The following is a 14,023-nucleotide window of genomic DNA, read 5'->3' as shown; positions in this document are numbered from 1 at the left end:
GCGTGAAACGGGTTGTTAGAGCAGTCATTGGAGAAAAACTCAAAATGCCCTTTTTTTCGTGGAGGCAACACCAGTTTGTAGAGAAGGGACACCTAGCAGTGTTGTACTTGAAGTGCAAACAGCAACGCTTGCTTCAGCATATCCATCCTCCCCTTTTAAGGGTGAGGGAGAGCGATGTATGCATACATAAAAATGCTGCTAAGGAAAGCAGTTGCTGCTCTGACAGACAAGTCCCCCTTGCCAAAACATAGGCTTCAGCGACATTACTTATTTTAACAGTTAATTGCTCTTCTTGTAGTCTCATTAGGTGCTGTACTGTTATGAGGTAGTGAGACATAAACACACTGGCAGTTGACCTTGGAATGGGGCTAGTGCCTATGTGCATCAAAGGTAAAATGAAAGGCAGTGAAGCTAATCAGACGGATGCCTCATTTTGAACCCTTTGCGATGGAGAGGGAATGAGGGCTTTTAAAAAAAGAAAGGTGAAGGAGAGGCATAGTTCACTTGCACATTAGTAGACACAGGCTATCTATAAGTCTTTTCAGGTTTGTTGATTTTCTGATTGTCATGAGAGCACATGTAGCTTTCTGGGAAGACGGGAATTACGGATGAAAACAAGGTGCCACTAGGTACATTAGGGACACTGGAAAAGCATTAAATGAGGTAGTAGTGCTCAACACCACCCTACAACAGTCGGCAGGAAGCACGTTTCTACAATAGAACTGAAGAATAATTTTACATTAACTGTACCTGAAGGCTAGAGGAGTTTTCCAGATAGCATATCTGATGTGTTCAGTTTACCCTAGGCACTGCCAAGATCGCACTGCAGCTATTCGGGTCACCATTGCAGTCACCGTTAAGGCTGGGTGCACCAGTGAAGTTTTATCTGGTGAAGGCTAATTTCAGGATCTAAATAATGAGTTTGGTTCCGTAAAAATGTACGGATGCCGGCTTGGGACCTTCGATTGGGATCACGTTAACCAGACTCGAATTAATGAAACTAGTAGTGTACTAATTTTATTGGAGCTTGAGCATGATCTATTTCTGCCACTGCATTCCTAAGTTGTTGCTGACTGTACATCACTGTTGCTCAACCTGATGATGCAGGTGGAGTCAGGTGGAACAGTGCTGAGCACAAACTGGGAAGAAATCTCAAGCAAGACCACACCCGTCAAGCCACCCGATGGGATGGAGTACCGCAAGTGGACGGAGTGAATGTGCTGCCACAGTCTGGCTGTGTGCAGCTGAGATACATTTTGTGCCATTGGAAGGAGTTGCAAAAGCACATTGCTTTGAAGCTCAATAATTTAATGATATGGCCTCCTGCACACGTGTAACATAATTTTTGTTGTGGAAGTTTCTGTTAGTGTGTCTTTAATATGAGTGCTTCTAATAAAATGTTTTAAAGTGTTCCTGCATTCGGTTTGCTTTGTGTGCTAAAGTGGTCACTTGAAGTATGCAGTTGACCAAAGCAAAAAGCACAAGGAAATCCAAGTTCACTTGCTTTATTCAACCAAGTTGACTGGGCTTTCAACTTTCATTATCAAATTGTTTGTGTTTGTTGGAATGTACCTATTTTTCTATGTTGGAAGTCTTTCTAAATGAAGAAATGTCACCATTTTCTGTGGTGTTACTGCAGAGGTTGGGTCACAAGCTTGTATTTACAGCATATAAAGTATTCATAAACAGGCATGTCTTGAAGGCACCGCCTTGGGTGCAAAGGCTTTACTAATTAGAACTTTCATCATTGTCATCACAGTTTGTGTCATAGCGGTTGAGTGCTGCAAGTGCTGGTGTTGAACAGCTGCAGTGAGCAGTTCCAGGCCCTGCTCTTCCACCATGGATATTGGCTACGGGCTCCCACCTGCAACAAAGTTCAGGCAGTCAGACTCCGGCACAGAAAATAGAACATTGAATTGGTGTGCCTGCTAGCTGTGTTAAGGCTAGTACTGACAAATTTTCGAAGTTGTAGAAAGTATGTTCAACAAAAAGAATGACGGCCTAGCTAGTGTGAAGGCTGTGAAGCATGTACGCTTCGATACTAAGCTTGATCTTGAAATGTCTTGAGTGGTGTCGTCAACATTATCGAAACGGTGACACTACATAGTTTGCAGATTTAGCTTAGCAAAAGGCTAGGTGCTCAAAACTAGTTATGTACAGGTAGTCAAAATCAGTCTGGTGACCACTACTATAGCATGCTTCATGATCAGATCATAGTTTGAGCATGTAAAACACCAGAATTTTATTTGCCCAAGTTTCGTTCTTGTAGATTCGAGTAACGTTAGCATACAGCTCGCCTTTCTGTACACATTTGGAGAATGAGCGACATTTAGCTTTTGTTTTTTACTGGTTAAGGCATTTCTTCCAGAAAATTCTCAAAGAAACATTCTTTAAATTGCAATTGAGCATAGTGGGTCTACTTGCAAAAGGCCACTGATTTGGTAGCACGCTTGGTCAAGAGTAATGGATTTGGGGGTTTTACGTGCCAAAACCAGAACTTTATTATGAAGCATGTCGTAGCGGGGAACTCCAGATTAGTTTTGACCACCAGGGTATCTTTAACGTGTCCCCAACGCACAGGACATGGGCGTTTCTGCTATTCACCCCCATCAAAATGCGGCCAGGATTTGGTCTGCGACCCTGTGCTTAGCAGCAGCACAATGCCGTAGCTGCTAAGCCACCGCGGCGGCTGTTCAAGAGTGTCTAAGTGCCGATAATTGGATAGTGAATTTGGAATGTAAAATAACTGTTCCGAAGAAACATGCTAGCATGCAAACAAAACTGAACTATAGTGAAAGAAGCTTCTGCATGCTTTCTCAGTGTTTACGTACCGGATTGTAAATAGTGCATGCTTTGCTGCTGTACTGGCAGCCATACAGGCAAACTAGAGGAAAATCCTGTGTGACAATCATTTGGCCACCATGAGAATCGCGGGTTTGTATGCCATTCATAAAAATCCGTGAGTAACAAATTTGTATCTTGCCTTTCTGGTTTGAACAACCTTCACGAAGTACATTTGTTGTCGCATGTTCTTTGTGGTGATGATTATACCCTCGTTTGGCCTCTGATGATACATGACTGTTTTCATATTCTAAATGAGAGTAATTGTTCATAAGTTATTGAGCCATGATGAATGATAGTTTGAATTTAGGTATAGATCTACTTCAAATAAATCTACTGCAACGAATAACAGGAGCAGCAGCGTGCCTTCTAACTAAGCTGTGTGAAATCTGGGCGATATTCATTGTGCTATCCATAAATCCTGCAGTGAATCGAATCAGATTCTTCTGTATAAATTTATTATGCAACGGTAGCATGTACGAAGTTTTCATGGTTCCAAGCACAGGTGTTAGTATGTACGTAGCCGATGGCCAAAAGAAATAATTTTGTTTGCCATATCATGTTGAGCTTGTCTTGGTTGGTTAGCGTGAGTAAAATGCATAATGTGACACAGAGCTTCACATCCGATCACTGGGCTCAATGCTGCTCAATGAAATTACACCGAAATATAAAGGTTTCGTATGCCACTGAAAACCGAATACAGAGGCACAGGTCTGGCACACAGGATAATTCGTGCGGCATTCATCGTCATGTTCCGAGAACAGCCTGGCTGCGCCCCCTTCTGTGTAATGTGAATTCTAGCGAATGTATTTTGCGTCTGCCAGACACAGGACTTGCAAACATTGACACCAGCCAATTCCCAGAGGACTCGATTTGAGGCCCTTTTGCTTCACTTTAGATATGCTACAATAAGCATGTGGCCTATAGCCTTAGCATTAATTTTGCATTTAAATTCATATTTGTTGTGTTGATAACCAGCATCATTTCACCAATACTCTTCGGATTATCGTCTTCCATTCCTATTCCGTTTCCTTTCCCCAGCTTGTGTATTCTAGCAGATTAGAGTGCACAAGCCGGACGGCATCTCTGTCTTCCTATGAATTCCACTTCTAATATAATTAAATGCATTATGTATGCTGCGTAACGCCAGGGTGGGGAGATGATAAAAGGAATTGAGATTTCCGTGGGTTGCTTGGTGAAAACTGAGCGTTTCGTGGATAGCCTGGTGGCTCTCCAAGAGCACCACCAACGTGCGAGTCCGCCTCCAGCATATATATGGGTCTCGAGGATTTTTAGTGTATTAATTGCTATGATTGATGTTGCGTAAACGAAGCTGCCGCGAATAAGTTTTTCTTTCTTCCTTCGCAAGCCGGTACACGGTTCTCGTACTTCGGTATTCCGGGACTCAAGATTGTGGACGCCAGTAATTTGAACTGAATTTATTTGCAGACAGACATTAGCGGTTACACTGAGTATATGGTAGACAAGGAAAGCGAGTTACCGTTAACGAATGCGGCTGAGCAAAGGCCTCGGCGCAGTACGTCCGTCGCTTCGATCGAGCATTTGGGAGATCAGTCCGTTGTTTCTCAAGTCTCGGACCACACTGCCCGCTCAGCCGCGCACATTTTCACCCCCAGCCCCGGGACCATGGGTCCGGGCTCCATAACTCGCACCGGCGGTGCGCACTGCTCCAGCCCCCCGAGCTGCCTCGACCCCCCCCCCCCCCCCCCCAAATCAAATACTCCCTTCTCCAGATGCTGCGCGATTTATGGCGCTCGCAAGAAGCAGTGCGCGAGAATCCCCGCCGCTCCTCTTTTATTTTTATTTTTTCGCCGAACTGCGTCTGGCCGCCGCCTTCGCAAAGCAAGCTGTGCAGGCGTTCTCGGGAAGCGACTCGGATGCGAGCCAACAGCGCAACATTGCAAGGCAACAAATCCACAAACACCGAGAATTCCTGAGAAGACGAGCGACCATGCGTTTCACTAAACAAAAAGAATGCATGCGTGAGTCAACCTTCACAGCCACTTCACACGGTGTTTTCTTTTTTCTTTTTATAGCCTTAATTTTTCCGATATATATATCAAGCGCAAATCGGGTCTCTGGCTATGCGCATTTATTTTTAACTGGCCAATGCGCGCATCCGGAGATCCACGGCAGTGTTTTGCGCAGCGCTTGGAGAGTCACCGTAAGCCACCTGGCGAGCACGCTTCTATTTGGGACTTCATTGGAACGGACAGGGCTCGATCGATCGGGAAGCACCCCGCGTGGTTCTGACCGAGCGGCCGTGTCGCCGCCTTGAGTCGCGGCTTCGCTGCAGGGTACTATAATGATAGTTGCGAAACTTGCACGATGTTTCTCTTTTTTTTTTCTTTTGCGTATGTTAGTGCTTTAGAAGGACAGCGCGTTGTTGCGTAAGTGCCTGATTGCAAGCGCCCAGGGATCTAGTGTGCCACCGTAACTCTACGACATCTAACGTACAACCTCAGTCAATAAAACTGGTATAGCGCAACATGGAAAGGTAGAACCAAGCCGAGCCGGCCGGAAGAAGGAACAGAGCGCTGTCAATAAAGGACCGGGAAGGAGATCAGATCAGTTGTTAAGAGCACCGAGTCGTAAATGCGGGCTCCTTCTTCCTGAAGGAGCCCCTTTTACGCCCCTTGTAATGAAGTTGAGTGCCGGCAGTGTCGCCCAAAGCGCTTGGTCCACGGAATACTGTTCAGCTTTGGAAGCTACGAATAATCAGGTTGGGCCAGGTCAGGCGAACGAAGAGAACGCGCGATTGACCCACCTATATACAGGGTGTCCCAGCTGACTTTCATGATCATCATCAACAACAATATCATCAACCTATTCTAAGTCCGCTGCGGGACGAAGGCCTCTCCCTCCGATCTCCAATCACCACTGTGCTGCGCTAACCGATTCCAACTTGCGCCTGCGAATTTCTTAATTTCACCACCCAGCTAAATTTAGCCAGAGTTTAAAATTAAGCGAATGCCACGTAGCTGGACAGAACAAAGGTAATGTTGTTTGTCGTCGCTTGGAGATACTCAAATTATGTTTTTCATTTATACGTGCATACACACGTGCGCCTAAAATCTAGGTAAACAACCGCTTTTTGTTGCCGCCGCGACCGGGAACAGAATGCAGGTCTTAATAAAAAGTGCAGAAATTATTTACGACGATTGCCGATGTAAGCGAATAGCCGAACTGAGAGGAAAAGAGAAAGGTACAGCAATTTTTACGCGCGCAATCGCAGGGGCATATTTGTAGCGCTGGTGTGAGACGCAGGACCCTCCGTGCTAGCTTAGCAGCTATGTCATTGTGCTGATGAGCACGAGCTCGCGTCGCCAAATCGCGGCCGCTCCGGTGGCATTTCGATGGGGGCGAAATGAGAGGGGGGAGGGGGGAGGTGAGTGACGATTTAGCGGTAAATGCGTGAGAAATGTGCTAATCATTACTCGCGCATCTTTGAGGTCCGGATCCACGATTCAAACAGCGTTCATCGCATCGCAAAGTGCGGTTCAGGAGCTCACATCGACGCACGTCCTGCCTCTTCGAAGTGCAACTCACGGTGGTCCGGAACAGATCGCCATCGGTCGTACTATGTATACTGGGTGTTTCTGCGAAGACTAATATTTAAAATAGCTGTTTTTGAAATAGAAGGACGGTTCTTTCGGAGACGGTTCCTTCGTCAGTGGAGGCGACCACGGGGTGACGGCGGATGTGCGATAATTGGTCGTTAATTAACAACAATTCATTAATTAGCTTTCCAACATTTTTTTTTTTTCAGCGGGCTCGTTGTAACTTGGAAATTGAAACCAGCCATCCGTGCAAGCGATATCCACTTTTAGATCTGGAAAAAAGAAATGCGGTCTCCCGCGGAACTATACGGCACGACGAATTTCAGCTACCAGAAGTGCGCGAAACCGAAACTATGGGAGGCTAAGCCGCGGCGGCTCTCGAGGAGACTTTCCGTTATACGTCACCCAGCAGCGCGCAGCCAGCGTGCTGCGGCAGCGAGGAGCCGCGGCTCGATGGTCTGCCCGTTCACACACGCCGAACCAGTGGGAAAGCAGCGAAGAAGACCTTCACAAGGATGGTTTGCTGGGCGAGTTGGTATTAAATCCTCGAGGCGAGCAGCTTATTACGAAGGGAAGTGCTGTGTCCGTCTTCTTTGCCTTCGTAATTACTCTTCGTAATTAGCCTTCGTAATTGTTTGCAATAAAGATGTTTGCTTCTCCTGCAATGTTACGGAGCGTCAGTTTTTGGCTGTTTCTGGACTGATATACCGGTTGCGGCACTTTCTTTTATTGAGGTGCATATATTTAATGTTAAAGGTGCATTAAAGGTAAGCGCTAAATCAATTTATACTTACACATTAAAGCGAACAGTAAACCAGTTTATACTGGCAAAGTGTTGTTCTAGAACTCTATTTTGAGCAATATCGTGGCAAGAAGTTGATGTACTAGGAGCCAAACTTTAATTTGTTGAATTTCCCGCCGAACTCGACTCCAGCTGCGATTCGCCAGTGTGTTAAGTTCAATTTTTGGTGCCATTAAAGCACAGTGTAGTCCAACTTTACCGATGCAACCTGACTAGGCCTGAGCAGACGACGCCAAAAATGCATGACGTCATCACGCCATGCTGGGGCGGGAACTTAAAGGCGGCGTCGCCACCTGCGTTTTGATTTTTGCGCCTTTTTGAATATACTTCCTGTTGCGGTGAGAGTGGACATATCGGTATTTTGGAAGCATATAATTTACTAATACAACTCGATTAACTTAATTTTCTCTAGTGTCCCGTTAACTAACTGCATGCCGCAGAAAGAGGTGAACGCCGGAAGCAGCAGCAGCAGCAGTCGACGCGATCGACTTTGGCAGCAGCTGCTGAGGCTTTAGTAGCCGTTGACTTCGACCAATCATAGCGCGGAGGAAGGCAAGGGCGTGTTGCGTCGATCGGGGAGGGGCGGTAAAATCATGAGAACGGGTCCGCGGTGAGATCGCGAAGATGTACGTACATCCAGCGAAGCCCGGACAGAATGGCTCCGCTCCGATCTCGTCATCAGCAGCTTTTTCTCGTAAAGGCTCCTTGAGATGATAACTATTTGGGCAAGCGATTCTGACCCAAATGCCGCTTTTTTCTTGTGCGTGTTATTACTTATTGTGCAAAATTATCGTTTTGCGCCTCGCCTCAGGTTGCTCGTGCACACGTCGGAAGTTGTACAGTAGACGACGCAGAGTGAGGGAAAATATACATGGTTGCATTGGTTGCCACGAGCAACGCCCCGTGTGCCGCCTGTCTGCGGCACGCTTTCCGGTCCGCAATAACCGCGCCGTTTTACAGTCTCTTATATATAGTCTGTTATAGTGTGTTATAGTCGAGGCAAGTTCGCGCGCGCCACTGGAAGATCGGTGCCGCAGTCCGAGCCTCACCTGTCGAGAGCCGGGTCGTAGGCTTCGACCGAGTCCAGGTATCGGCTTCCGTTGTGTCCCCCGACGGCGTACAGCCTGCCCGCCAGCCGGGCGACGCCCACCCCGCCTCTGCTGGTGCTCATGGGTTGCACGCCCACCCACCGGTCCAGCTCGGCGTCGTACCGCTCCACCGAACTCAGAGGGAGGTTGTTGTCGAAGCCTCCTGCACGGGGAGGCAGGTTTCAGCCCTCCGGATCGGGGTGTACCCCCTATAATATAGCAGTAATTAATCGTAGGTTTCACAATAACGCAATAGTGCGCGAGGAAACCCCAAACTTTGCTTCAGTGCGAGTTTATATACGCCTGCGGATCACCCGAGACGATCAGTTAAAAGGAAGTGGTTGACGTTGTTTTTGGCACCAAACACGTGCTCGCGGACAAGCTCAACTAATAAGTTAATAAGACAAGTACTTAATTAACTAAATACATATAGCTCTTTGTAAGATGTTGAAATTACAATCTCAAGATTGTACAGCGTTATGTCCTCTCAACGCGTTAAATCGACGAGGGTACTTTTCTGGAGCCCCACCCTTGATTACCGGAACGTTTTCTACGGGAGTGGAAATGCGTATGCTGTAAGGGTGATTTATTTCGTTCACATATAGGAAGGCGCGCTGGCAGCGATAGTCTGCCACAGCACGAACGAGCTGTGTTTACCCTAACGGCCTCGAGCATGTATCTCACCCGTAGCGACTCGATTCGCTCGTACAATTGTGCTTGTGTTTGGGCTCTGGCCCCGAACACAGGCACATTGCGATGAGTGTGCGAAATGGGTAGCCGTTGGTTTTAGCCCACCTGCCGGCGAAACGGGTAGCGAAAGCCCATGATAGTTTTGTACCCTCCACGATATTCGATGTCCGACGCTTGCGAGTGTGAAGCTGGCTTTTCTGCAATGTAACCATGCGTGAGGCGAAGCGAGGTGTGTGAAAGCCGGAGTAAGGTAGCGATTTCGTTTCAGCTGGCATGAAGAGTGAAAAAGGGAGTACACGTTACTTTTGTAGCAGGCATTCGACTAAAATATCTGCCCAAGAAAAACATTTAAAGATATGTAGAAAAATTTTACAAATGCCCACGCAGCGCGAGAATCGATGTTATGCGAAACATTTTGCAAGTACCTGTCTACCCAGCATTGCTTGGCATTCCTCAAACCGGTACCAAATGAACGAACGTGTTTGTGTAATTTGAGCAGTCGTGTGTGTTGGTCGCGAGCGCACATGTGTGTGACGACAGCTGCACGCCGGCGACTATGTCGAATGGGATCGTAGGACAGCAGATCTATGCCGGCCACTTGACGCGAGCTTACTTGACGATTGTTGGGTTCCACACGGGTAGTGGACGAGCGTAAGCGAAAGAAACACAGATTCTGACGTCATCAGCAACTACATCTTTTACAGTCTTACCTACCTATCGGTATGTCGTGTGGTGTATGCTAAAGCGACGAGGTCATTTGTACTCCGGCGAATAAATGTTAAAGCATGATTAACTTGGGCCATCGTGAAGCTGGTACTACGTCGCACAGCCTTTGCGTAGCGTAAACTGCTACGAAGAAAGAGCTGACGAAAGTGGGCTGGTCCCGGAGATTATGCAGTCTAACACGGCACCTTAAAGCGCGAACTGTCGCAAAGAAAGGAGACGAGAAAGTGGCACGTGAGGAACGCGCCGAGTGTTTCAAAGAGCTGCCTTTGGAACCAGAGACGTATTCGTGTGATCGTGGGCTTATGTACTGGTTGTGAAGAATTGCCGATCGTCATGCAGATCTGGACGTGAGGCCAGTAAGGGGTTACTTTCGCGAATCTGTAAGCGGGATGGTTCAACTGTATTAACTGCAAGAACCCGAACAAGAGTGGTTTCCTACGTTAGAAGGGCTGATATATATGCCAGAGCTTTGATTGCTTCTCTCCTCATCCCTTGCTGGGCTGGTATGATTGCTCAATGTATTTCTGTGTGTGAACTGAGTAACGGCATTAAAGAAAGAAAAAGATCGTGGGCTTATGGTGAGAGCACCGGGCTGCAGGGCTCCACGGCAAAGGTACGATTACACCATCGGTCACACATTATTTTCTTTTTGTTAAAGCGAGGCAATAGAGGAATCTACCTCCCTACCACAAAGTGCCAAGCGTGAGGCAAAGAATGCCTCGCATTGAAAGAACGGAAGGCGATTATGATGAAAGGGTCAGAGATAGAAGCAGTAGAAGATTCACTAACTGCATGTAACGTAACTCGCAGAAGGTTTAATTCTCACGACAAGCTCTTGCATTCAGCAATGCCGCCAGAAGTCTGTAAACGTAGAAAGGACAACATTGAAGCAATGCCGTACCGTCGCCGACGAAAGTGTACAAAGTGCAAGTGGTTGAATAAAAACAAAAAAACAAATGACTTCGAAGCAAAGTGTACAACCTGCAGGCAGTTAGTGTCACATGATAACGGCACTCAATGTAATACATATCTAAATCCAATGGAATTGAGAGATGCAGTTGTACGCGGCAGCTACCATTGCGCACCTTTCAAATATAATGGCAGCATACGCGTACTGCAGACACATTCAGTTTTTTATCAGTTTTTACTCCGCTCCCGCGCTTCGCAATATTTTAGGAGGTTGTGGTGCAGCTTTTCCCAAGCGTTAACAAGTCGTTACGTCACGGACAAGAGCTGCGTCCGAAGTCTGCACACCCCGCTGGTGCCCTTACCCTAAGGATAGATAAGAAGCTGTTCATCATAGCTCCAGGAGTTTTGGGAGCGCGAAATGTTCCCAAGTTCGTTAGCTACAGTTGCAACGCGAAGTTCTTGGACGTGAAATATTTCGTAACAGGCAAATCGTGCATAGTTTCTCAGCCACCGCAAAGCGTGCTGTAATTCAAGATATTTCGCTTTAGACGACATCCTGCTGTTGCCGATACCCAACCGCTATCAGATTAACTAACTCAGTCGCGTCAAATTAAATGTTCGTGCATGAGCTGTACTCGCCTACAACGTAGATGAAGCCGTCGAGGGCGACGGCCCCTGCGCCCGCTCTGCGCTGAGTCATGCCGGCCACGTACGACCACTTGTTCAGATGCGGGTCGTATTTCTCGCATGTGCTGAGCGATGTCTGTCCCACGTTGCCTCCTATGGCGTAGATGCAGTCCTGCGGGCGCACATAAAATGACCCCTGCACGTTCGTCTATGCATCAAATAAAAGATAAAGTATGACAGTGTAAAATATTTCATAGTGTAAAATTTCATAGCGAAGTTTCATTGCGAGAAAAGATGAATGGTATCGATGGGGGCGAAATGCAAAAATGCCTGTGTCCCCTGCGTTAGGGGCAACTTAAAGATACCTCGGGGTCAAAACTATTTCGGAATCCCCCACTATACGGCCTGCCTCGTAATCAAATCGTGGTTTTGATACGTAAAGTCCAGAATTCAATTCAATTCAAATTTTGAATGGGTGGGACTGCGTGCAGGGTTACATCCTGGCATGTCACTTGTCTAAATTCTTTGTCTACGTTTTCGCCACATCATGTCGTGTACTAAACAAGCTCATCTACGTTTCTAGGAAACGAACTTTAGTGAATTGAAACGTATAGGTTTTATTTTCTTCGATTCGAGGTAGAGTTTTCACAATGGTGTACAACAGCTTCGGGGATGAGACAAAATGCTTGAAATCTGTTGAAAAGTATAACTCGAGATTCGGGGACTTCCGTACAAGCACGACAGTAAAAGGGGCGATATTAAATGCAGAATGCCATTAGTCGGTTTGAATACTCGCGTCTGGCTTCGTAAGATCTTTTTTTTTTCTTTTTTAAAGCGCAGCCCTTAGGCGGCCGTTGCTGTGTTGAGCGTCGGCGTCCCTCGGCGTAACCGAGCGAACGAGCGCAGCGAAGGAGGAAAGAGCGAACGCGGAGCGCAGCGGGGGATGAAAGACCGCGAGAGCGAAGAGAGCGCGAGGAGGAAAGCGGTGGTTATGGCGAAATGGTGAGAAGGAAAACGTAGTGCAGCGCAAGACGTGTTCTGCGGCAACGATCGCTACGAGATGGCGCCAGAGTAGCGCACGTCGTCTGTTCACCGGTGACACCATCGATAACGCATGCGGCGAGCGCGTCAACCGATATCATATGTGGAAACAAAGCGCTGCATGAGCGGAGCTCTGTCTGCGGCGGCTGTTGTGAATCGCGCCCACGCGTCACCCACGCGCTGTCTCTCGGGACCTCCCGATTAGTGAGGCAGTCGCGCCACACTTCGCCCCGTTTGCAACGGGCCGTTCGGGGCATATTGTCCGTGCCAGCCATACCGCGAAACGAAAACAGGTATAGAGCTGCGCTAAAATTTCGCATTAGGGAGCATGGTAATCGTCGATGAATTTTTTTTTTTTTTTGCCATTCAGCTGGTGCTCCTGGTCGGAACTTGTAGGCCAAAAATTTGTGACATCCGCATGCGAAATCATGCGCCATCTTGTGATCCCGGGGTACTTTTCTGGACATCGTGAAATTCTGCCATACTGTCATCTTGTCAGCTCTGATTGCCCCAGAGGGGTGCTACGGCGTCTCTGATTGGCTTAAAATGCCGTAAATAGAGTTTGCCGATTTCGAGAACAGCACACCCGGCCAGAAACGTTACGCGTCGTTGTGAAGTGCCTCCTGACACCATTTTGGCCACGGGAAATATGAGTATTAGCAAACAAACATAACAAACGACTTTTACGTAACCGAAATCATTCTTCACTTTGGCTAATTGACTCTGGCCAGTCAAATACAGGACCGTGTACGAGATCTGTCCCAAATTTGAATGAATTCGGGGGGTTCTACGTGCCAAAACCACGATTTAATTATGAGGCACGCCGTAGTGGGGGACTCCAGATTAATTTTGACCAGCAGGGGGACCAGCAGCCGCAATCTGCCCCCATCTAAATGCGGCTGCCGCGGCCGGGATTTGATACCGCGACCTTGTGTTTAGCACCACAACACCATAGCCGCTAAGCCTACGCGGTGAGTGCCTAGAAGTCAATGCAGTGAGTAAATGAACAAGTAGGAGAGGGTGTAGCGGCATCGCTCTGTAGCTCTCTCTACTCGAAAGTACCCGGTTGACCTTTAGTACGTGCCGGACTGCTATATGACGCGGCAGAATGTTATGCTTGCACGTTTTATGCAACCAGATTTGAGTAGTTGTCAAACTGAAGGTCGACGAACAGACGGAACAAAAGATCAATACAAATTTTCTTGTGAAATTGGGCAAGAATGGTGCATAAAGGAATCAAACTGCAAAAGGCCTATGGAAAGAATGCCCTGAAGGAAAGAACTGTGTTCGAGTGGGTTCAGCATTTTCCAGAAGGCTGTGAAGGGCCCAAAAACGACACAGGGCGCCCCTCCATCTCGCGTGAAGATGAAAACATCGATCGTGTGCGTTATCCTGTGCTCCGTGACTGCCGAATGACTGTTAGGATGATAGCAGGAACACTTTGTTCGAGAAAGTCGTCCGTTCACCGAATTTTGAGTGAGATTGTGAAAATTAAAAAAAGATTTGCGCCAAGGTGGTCTCGAAACTGCTGACTTCTGAGCAAAAGTTGTGACGAGAACAATGCTGCATTGATTGGAAAACTTCAGATGACAGCGATGAATTCTTGCAAAGGGTCGCCCCCGGCGACGAAACGTGCGTCTACGAATACGACATCGAGCTGAAGTCGCGAAGCAAGAAGCGGAAAAACATATATGCCCGAAGGCCATGCAAAGCAAGAA

General features: G+C 47.4%; 2 protein-coding genes across 6 annotated transcripts in view; one reads left to right on the top strand and one right to left on the bottom strand.

The window, feature by feature from the left end:
* LOC135900641 (protein SGT1 homolog) overlaps window positions 1-1,418 on the top strand; it is a 28,137-nt gene extending 26,719 nt beyond the window's left edge. Inside the window, exon 11 of the mRNA XM_065430144.2 lies at window positions 1,108-1,418. Coding sequence (XP_065286216.1) covers window positions 1,108-1,215 — 108 coding nt within the window. The 3' untranslated portion in view covers window positions 1,216-1,418. The remainder of the gene's footprint in view (window positions 1-1,107) is intronic.
* Window positions 1,419-1,696: 278 nt separating this feature from the next.
* Window positions 1,697-14,023, bottom strand: part of LOC135900639 (kelch-like protein 8) — a 51,089-nt gene continuing 38,762 nt past the window's right edge. For all 5 annotated transcript variants that reach the window (XM_065430137.2, XM_065430136.1, XM_065430140.2 and 2 more), the window contains 3 exons: window positions 11,277-11,436; window positions 8,274-8,475; window positions 1,697-1,864 (listed from right to left, as the gene is read on the bottom strand). In XM_065430137.2, coding sequence (XP_065286209.1) covers window positions 1,729-1,864; window positions 8,274-8,475; window positions 11,277-11,436 — 498 coding nt within the window. In that variant the 3' untranslated portion in view covers window positions 1,697-1,728. The remainder of the gene's footprint in view (window positions 1,865-8,273; window positions 8,476-11,276; window positions 11,437-14,023) is intronic.

Source organism: Dermacentor albipictus, chromosome 3 (genome assembly GCF_038994185.2).
Source record: "Dermacentor albipictus isolate Rhodes 1998 colony chromosome 3, USDA_Dalb.pri_finalv2, whole genome shotgun sequence".
In the NCBI taxonomy this organism is placed as follows: domain Eukaryota; kingdom Metazoa; phylum Arthropoda; class Arachnida; order Ixodida; family Ixodidae; genus Dermacentor; species Dermacentor albipictus.
This window is presented reverse-complemented; position numbering and strand designations above follow the sequence as displayed.